At 47.5% G+C, this 8,332-nt stretch overlaps 1 protein-coding gene across 1 annotated transcript; it reads right to left on the bottom strand.

Annotated features, from left to right (window-relative positions):
- Nucleotides 1-5,798: 5,798 nt before the first annotated feature.
- On the bottom strand, nt 5,799-7,661 carry LOC311217876 (natriuretic peptides A; the record flags this gene model as incomplete). Its single annotated transcript, XM_084300233.1, has 2 exons — nt 5,799-6,137; nt 7,542-7,661. The coding sequence occupies 2 exons, from the start codon at nt 7,659-7,661 to the stop codon at nt 5,799-5,801; spliced, it is 459 nt and encodes a 152-aa protein (XP_084156359.1).
- Nucleotides 7,662-8,332: the final 671 nt, after the last annotated feature.

Below are 8,332 nucleotides of genomic sequence, written 5' to 3'. Positions count from 1 at the left end.
ATTTTCAATGGGCTTCAGAGGTCACTATTTAAAATTAGATAAGCTGTCCTTTATTCGAGGCTGTTTCAAAACTTCATGGAAAGGAAAAAACAAGCATGACTAACTCTATGGGCTGTGTGTAGTTTATTGCACATTTTACTCATCTTTGAGCGGCTAGGAGCAAGAGGCTGAAACCCATTTATACCAGTCTGTGGAGAACACACAAAGTAATGTTATGCTGAGGTACGCTGAAGAGCTCACAGCTCCAAAGGGAAAGACAAGACAACCTTGAGAGCCTTGCTGCTTGTATTAGAGAATAGCTCGGTGAGATGCCCAACTTTACGTGCTGATTTTACCTTCCTTTTGTTTCTTCCTAGTTCCTGCTAGTAGATCTCACTCGAACTGCCTCCTCTGTACCTTGCCTCTTCTTAAAAGTTTCTACTCTCAACTGTGCTTCTGTTTCTGTGCAGGATTCTGCTGGTTTTCCAAAAGAACAGTTAGGATATAGGAAGGGAAGATAAGGGAAGATCCTACAAATCCTTCTTTCTTCCTTTCCTTCTCACATAAGAGCCCAAATTCTGATTACAGCTTTAAGCTTTTTTTATTTTCTTTGTTCATGAAAGCATGTCAGAATCTGCAACAAAATACAGACAAGATACAACTCTTGTTCATAAAGGGCCAGCTGTACTACTGAGATGGAACTGATGTGCCTGTGACTCTTCATGCTAGGAACAGCAGTTGTGCTACTGATCCATTTTGTTCAGGTGGATTGACAGGAAGGGAGGCCTCAAATATTGCAAGCAATCAGTAAAGGGAACAGAGATCATGGCAGCTTCTGGTCCAGCAGTGAGGCACAAGAGCTTGAAGAATGAAGCCCACTGCATTCTGTCACTTGCTCTGGTAAAGGATTGGAGATTGGAGTCAGCAGCAGATTCCCTTTTGAAGTTGCTTGTCAGTAGCAGCTGTCACTGGCGTGGCAATGGTTCAGCCCCAGCAGAGAATGACAGCACAGGGACACTCTTGACTTGTTTTGAGACGCTTCACAGTTGAAAGGTGTGAGAGAAACACTAGAAAAGATCCCCTGTCCTTTCTCTCCCAGCAATGCTGCTGACTCTTGCTTCTTCACTGGGGAAATTAAAAGTGTTGGACAACTGCGTGCCAGCTGTCTGAAGGAGCTGTACCTCTGGGGAAGTGTGCAAGAGACCCAGGGAAGGGTTGCTCTCATCTCATCAGAATCATCAACAAGCTTTCTGTTACCGTGGTAGCCTCTGTCTTTGGGCATGGTGCCATCGTACTGTCAGCTGTAAGGAGCTGCTGCTGGGGATGACTGGGGTGCACTCATCAGCAGGTGTCAATCGGCAAAGAGGCCTTTGGGGGTAAGCTTCAGTGGATGTAAATCAAGCAAGCTGAATAGGGCCAGATTGTTATGGAAATTGGCACAGCTCCACTCGTCCCTGCAGCAGCTGAGGATATGCACCCTATACTTCACGTACGACTTCTTACAAACACAAAACAGTGGTGACAGCTCCTCTTGGCATTCTTGGTTGCAGGCCAGGGTTTTGGTGATGTTCAGTGAAACATTTTGTGTAGCAGGAGGCTGGAAAGGGATAGTGCAGCCTCAGAGAGAGAGAAAGAAACTCTCAAATCTGATTTGCAGCAACAAAAAACCTGCAGGCCAACTGGGCCACTCTTCCAAATGAGGTTCATGTCCTACAGTGAGTATGAAGCATACTGGTGTAATTACTGTATTTCCAAGTTCAAAGGAAGGAAAGCTGCTGAATTATGCACTACCAGTCCGGGTTATTGCCAGAAGCTATTAGGAAGCGAGGATGGAGTCTGGCGTCACAGGAGGTGGCAAATGTCATCGGAGCCCAGCAGAAGGCGTGAGGTTGGTCTCTCTCTGATCTCCCTGGGATGTTTTTTCCTTCGCACAAGTGTGATAGCACTGGGGTAAGTCCTAGGTTCTGTGCTGGGGGGGTTGATGAGTGTTTATAAAGCACTCAGATACCCAACAGTGTGGAGGAGGGCAGGATTTCAGAACTCTGTCCCGTGGTCAGTGCTGAATAGTTGCTGGTAATGTAACTGCTGTTATCTGGCTTTGACATCAGCTCTTTGTAGCAATAGCTTTGTCCCAGAGGCATCCTGTTTCTGAATTGTTTACAATTACAAGCTACATTGATTCTCTGTCGCAGGTCTGACTCATAGCACAGTTGCTAAAGCTGTGCTCTGAAGTGCTGGTGTGGCTGTGTGGCCACCAGTCTTTTTCCTGTGCTGTTATTGACACGCACTGCAAACCTTGCCTTCCCTTAGGGGGAGTTTCTTTAGAAGATTTGCAATGGTCCTGGATAGGTGTGAAGTCTTAGCAGGAATACATTAATCTGCAGTTCATGTTCTCACAACAGCCTGATACTGCTTATTTCTTCTCCAGTCTGGTTCCCCCTTTTCCTCCAAAAAGTTCCATCAGGATTAATTTCCGCAATGTATAGGCAGCAAAGGCAGCTCCACCATAAATCCAAAGGAAGCTGCCTTACATATCCATGTGGGTCTGTGCTGCTGGCAGAGAGCATGCCCTAGTTAAAGGGAATGCCCGCATCCTTTCATGGCTAGCATGTGCAGCTGTGTGAATCTGCTGCAGTGAAAAGAGCAGAAGAAACCAAATGCCATTAGGTGTCTGCTTCTATCTGCATGAAGGGGAAAGACTGCAGCGTGGCTTTAGCACCTCGCGTGTACGTATGGGACAACGGAACCCTCCTCTGAGTGTCTGAGCCATGAACACAGGTCCAGGTTGCTGCGAAGTGAGGCAGAGCACGAGCACTTGATGCATCTCACCCTGCTGTAAGTGCTTGTGCCTTGGTCCTTCCCCTTCTGCAGACGTCAGCCTGCTGACCTGTTCTGTGACCCAGCTGATAAATGAATTCACACGCTAGCTTGTTCCAGGACCTTCCATTCCTGCACACACGGACTGAAATTCCTCACCTCACTGAAGGCGAGTTCCCAGCGGAGCCTTTTGGGTCTCCGTAGGCACCCTCCTGGCCAGAGTCTTTCTGTACCCTCTTCAGAAAGCAACCGATACAGCTCCAGAGAGGAGTTCAGCTTTCAGGTGTCCTTGCTCTCTCCCCAAACAGTGGGCTGCTTTTGTCTCATGCTTATTGGGACCAGCCATTCCCTAGTCTCTTTCCTGCCCTCTCTGACCCAGCTTTCACAGCACCAGAGACTCACAGCACTTTGCTCATCCCTGGGGGTGGTTCCTCTCTGCCCATAGAGCTTGTCAGTGCTAAGTTTCCCTTGTTCAGCTCTTCCAAGTGCTCTTTTCCGTGTGCAGTCCTACTCTGACCTGGCAGCGAGATTTCCCTGGGGGAGATTTACAGCTCAGTGTGTTTATGGGAGCAGCAGTAAAAATCCGGCCACAGAGATGCTTTTTTCCTAGATTGCCTGCCCTCAATTAGGTTCTCCCAGACTGTAGGGTCTATTAACATGCTGTCTGCAAGCCAATACAGACTTGTTCCACCAGGAACTGGCTTGCTGTCAGTACTGGACCCACCTGGCTTCGGGTCAGGCAGCGCCAACTCTTCTTGCCATTTTTAGCACGTTCCACTGAACCCATTAGTGTTTTGTGCCCCGGGGGGCTGACAGGGAGGGATAATTTACAGGGTCTTGCTGCGTCCGTGCCAGTTTTGCTCAGCTAGCTAAAATTCAGCTCCAGCAAGGGCTCTTAGTGTTAGAACATGAGGGTTGGTTGTAGGGCGTGGGGAGCCCAGTGTGGAGGGATCCACCTGTGTTCCCATTAGCTGCAGCAGGAAGAAAGGGGCTGCAGGGCTGCGTTTGGAAAGCCTGTTTGAAGGAACAAAGCTGTGTTGTCCTCACAATAGCTCCCAAAAGCTGTTTACCAGCTGGAGGGCCCTTGATTTATAAAACCACCTCTGAGTAAATGCAAAGTCACTGTAGCTTTTTTCTACAGAGCTGTTTTGTGGCTGCTGCTGGGAGCCTTGATCTGGGAACCAGTTCTGCTAGAAAAACCCTTGTGGACACTATTGCATGGAGTATTTTATCTTTGGCTGGTGCTGGCCAGAAGGAGATGTTCCGACGTTGGAGTGGAGCAAAATGATTCCCTCAGGCAAGTTTCTGCCCTTCTTGCCTGGGGAAGAATCACGAGGGCCGGCACGGCGGGCAGCATCAGGTGCCTCTTGGAGGCCTTGTCAGCAGCACAGAGAGTGCCTGGAAGGGCAGCTTGTCAGAAATGCCATGTGTGGCATAAGCCTTTTAAAGGGATACAGCAGCCTTAGCTGTAAACGCTGTGTGCAGGAGTGGTGTGCCACTCAGCACCCCATCCTACGGTGTCGCTGTAGCTGGGGTTTCTGAGAGCCGTTGTCAGCAATTTGTGTGTCTCTGGCACCTCTGCCTGCCCATGGCCTGCCTCAAATATCATTCCTGTCCCTACAGATCCCTTCCATGGGGGTGTGTGTGTGATCACAGGACAGTTGCACACAGCCTGGGCTCAGAGCTGTTGCTGCAGCTGACCAGGGAACCCAAGCGATTTGGTCCTTGGGATGCCAACTGGATGTGGTCTTGGAGACATAACCCTATGGGGGGAGAGGGGGAGTGGCAGGGAAATGGGGTTCAGGACCAATTCAGATCATAGGTATGAGACTGAGCTAAAAAGGTTTAAATGAGATCTGTAGCAGGCTTGCAGTCTGTGTGTTAGTCATGTTTAGAACAACCGTGTGAGGGACTGTTCCCAGAAAGTGATAAATGTTATGCCCAAGCTGCTCTGTAATAGGAGTGACCCCTCCTTCCCTCACATGTAGAAATACTGAGATAGGATTCACACCCTCTGAGGATCCTTCAGGAAGAACTGGGGCTCAGGAGCTCAACCCCATAGAGAGTGAAACAAGACACAGTCAGTGATGTATCTTTCTGTTGATGCTTGTAGCCTTTATTCGGTCAGTGCTAGAAAGCATATACAATGAATTCCCTTTCCTCCCTCTGGTTATCTTCTTACTTGTGAAGTTTTGCTATCTTTCTAATTTATTTTCTTGTAAATTTTGCTTACGTGAGGGATTTATGGCAGTGGCGTGGCAATTGCCTTGACTGAATAAGCTATATCAGCAAAAGGACTCTCTTGGTACTGAAACCTGTCTACAGGAGGGCTCGTGTTGGTCTTCAAGTGTTGAGCAAGCTTTTTTTCCTGATAATGTTATAATTTCTTAGTGCACAGAGGGAAATTCTAGTGAAAACCTCCTTCTCATTTCTCCCAGGTTCATACTTTCTCAGTATTGTGTAAGATCCAGCCTTGCGGGTACCAGAGTACCAATAAAAAGTAGGCTTTTGACATTAGGAAAATACAAGAAATTTAATGCAACAGACAGGAGAGAGGTCCAGCATAGATGTCTGATGTGTTAGTTTTATTTAAAGATGGTCTCTTGGTGCTAGAGTAAGAAATGTTCTTTAAAAAAATCAAATAAATAAATAAATAAATAAATAAAAATAGGAATAACTTTCTGTTGAGGAGTTTAGGAAGCATCTGGCTTTCATCTTGGGAGGAACGGGTACTGTAAAGCATTCTTCAGAGCACGGGTAGGGAAGTTGTCCTAGTTCTTCCTGGAACCTGCAAGCCAAACATGCAATAAATGTTACTTGAATCTGTTTGTCTCCCAGTGTTCACCGCTATTGCCAGCAGTGCTTTTATCCATCAAATCAATAGACACAGTTTAAGTTTCACACTAGCTTAAGTTTCATGCTGAAGCGAACGCCTTTCTCAACCTGTGTAATTATTTCTTATTATTAAAGACTTAAACGAGAGCCTGCTCCTCCCTTGCTGCCTAACGCAGCTGTAGTCTGTTCTGTTCACCAAGTTGGCTTAGGCTGGACTCACCATTGCATCCCATTCCACTCAGGGAGCCAATTCTATCAATTCTCCTCCCGAAGCAGCCAGAATCTCTCATCATCCTGGGCATCTGCATCCCCCTCAGTCTCTTGAGGAAGGGGTCCCTGTAGGACAGAGGGGTGTTGGGTGCAAGCTTGGACTCAGCCTTCTGGTCATCACTGTCATCTATGAGTTCTGGTGGGATCTCCTCCTGGGTTTTGGGCTCTTGCAGGTCAGGATTGGACTCCAGGGCTTCAATCAGTGCAAACTTATCCTCCAGTCTCTCCAGCAGAGCCTACAAGAGAAGAATTAGTTTCATGAAACTCAGAGTTTCATGGTCATTTGCTAGTCCTTCAACCCATCTGATTCTGCATTCACCTATGGTCCTAAATCCACCCCTAGGGAGTCTCTCAGGTTGGATTCCAGATTTGCTGGTGGTTCTTGAGATCGGCAGTAAATCCACTAATTCCACACTAATTCTGTCTATATGTAGGTCTAGCCAAAAGCTGCTAGAAGCTGTCTTCCACAGCAGTGTTTCTTACTGGCAAGGTTAAAACAGCTCTTGGCAGAGAAACAAAGTAAGGTCTGCCTTGCACCGGGACTTAAAACTCAATATGTCAGTGGTACACAGCCTCAAAGTACTTCTAAATCCATAATGACCCCCATGTTCTCAGAAGCTGTCTGCAATGCTGCTTGTCAGCCATCGGCTTTCTCTTCTTTTTCTGCCTAAGATCACCTGCTTGCTTGTCACTTGCTGTTGCAGTGGCAGCACTGTGAGGAGCTCTTGGTGTTTCCACTAATCCCTGCATTTGGAAGTCACCCTCCTCAGCTAGCTGCTGGAGATAGCGGAGCCTGGCGGCATGAGGCAGTTTGGCTGACACCGTCCTAATTATCTTAGGGAGTTCGGTCTTGGTCTGATGCTGCAATAATCTGGCCTTAGCTGGCCAAGGAAATGTTGAAGTTGTCAGATTTGGTCTTGCAAGACTGAATCTTAAGTTTGTATTGCTTCCCAAGCTGTTGTAATAATGTTCTCTAAGGATCACCCTCTGTTCTCTAAGTATCACTCTCTGTTCTCTACCTATCACTCACAAGTTTGCATGTGGTAATTTTGTAGCTCTAGGGTCTTTTCTGGATGAGTCCCAGTACACAATGATACTGCTCCTTTCGATTTGCGCAAGTAGTGCATCTGAAAGTCTTACTTTGGGTGCTCTGCTTTGCCTCCTCAGCTCCCACCTACCTGCAGCTCAATTCCCTTAAACCCACAAAGCTGGAGCAGTGTGACTGCCCTGCTCCTCTGGACCTGCCATTTAGCAGGACAGACAGAAGGAGCCCACCCAAAAGTTGTCTACTTATTCTTACAGAGCTACTGCAATGCATCACTTTGTTCTCTGTCTGGGACATTGCTCCAATTCATTCAGAAACCTGAAGGGAGGTGGCTGTTTAAGAAAATAAGAACCAACAGCCCAAAGCAGACAGCCCACATCACAATTCTGTTTCCCCAGGAGCTTGGGTGATCCCAGCGCCACAGGGGATTGCTCTACAAAGCTTCGTTAAACCCCTGTGAAGAACTGAGACTTCATCCCCCAGCATGTGATCGCTAATGCAGCTACCTGGTTGTACAACAGAAAGGCAAAGACACCACCTCACGCTCCTCTAAGCCCCCTGAAAGTTTAACCTTGCAAAAGCAGAGAGTCCTCACCTCCATGCTGGCCAGTTCTTTGGCGGGGCTGAGGCTGTAGATGGGGTTGGCTCTGCTGGCCTGGAGCTGGATGAGAAGCAGCAAGAGGAAACCACAGGAAAATGAGCCTTTAGTGTCCATGGTGCTGCCTTCGTTCGGAATATGGGGCGTTCGAGCTGTTTCTTCTGAGATGGCTCTTCAGGTCTCTCCCTTCCTTGTCCTATCCTCTCTCTTCTGAAGCTTCTCTTTTATACTGTTTGGGTGTGATCTCTGCTTCCTAGGTTATCAGTGGATTTATCTGGGGCGCATTCCTGTTCTCCTGCAGGCATGCAGCTCTGTCAAGGGAAGATTCCCTTTATTAGCTGTCATTAGGCAGCAGCTGCTGTTGCTGAGGAATGTATGTCACAAGTCAGTGATTTCATGTCACTCCCCCTCCTCTTGATACCAGGCGCTGTGATTACATAGTCCAGTTGGAAATTCTTCGCAATTTTCTTTCAAGAGACCCCTATGGTCAGGTTTATGGAGATGGGAAAGAACCCCGAAACGGCTCTAAACTCTGCTCATTCAGAAGATTTCCATAGGGAAATTACCTTTTATAGGGAAAGCAAAAAAAGCTTTTCAGATGAGCGCTTGGAGGAGAGCAAAGGCTGAAGGATACTTTTAGGACACCTAAAGTATCATGCGCACTTTCCTTCTATATATGGCATACGCGTAGCCACCGCATACCACCGAGTGTGCTGAAAATCTCAGGTTTGGGCCACTTCTCTTTCCCCATTGCCGTAGAGGTGAGATCACCGCTGAGTCTTTGTATT

The sequence above is a fragment of the Netta rufina genome, assembly GCF_964035555.1.
Source record: "Netta rufina genome assembly, chromosome: 22".
Classification (NCBI taxonomy): domain Eukaryota; kingdom Metazoa; phylum Chordata; class Aves; order Anseriformes; family Anatidae; genus Netta; species Netta rufina.
The sequence above is the reverse complement of the archived record's forward strand: the minus strand, read 5'-3'. Positions and strand labels throughout refer to the sequence as shown.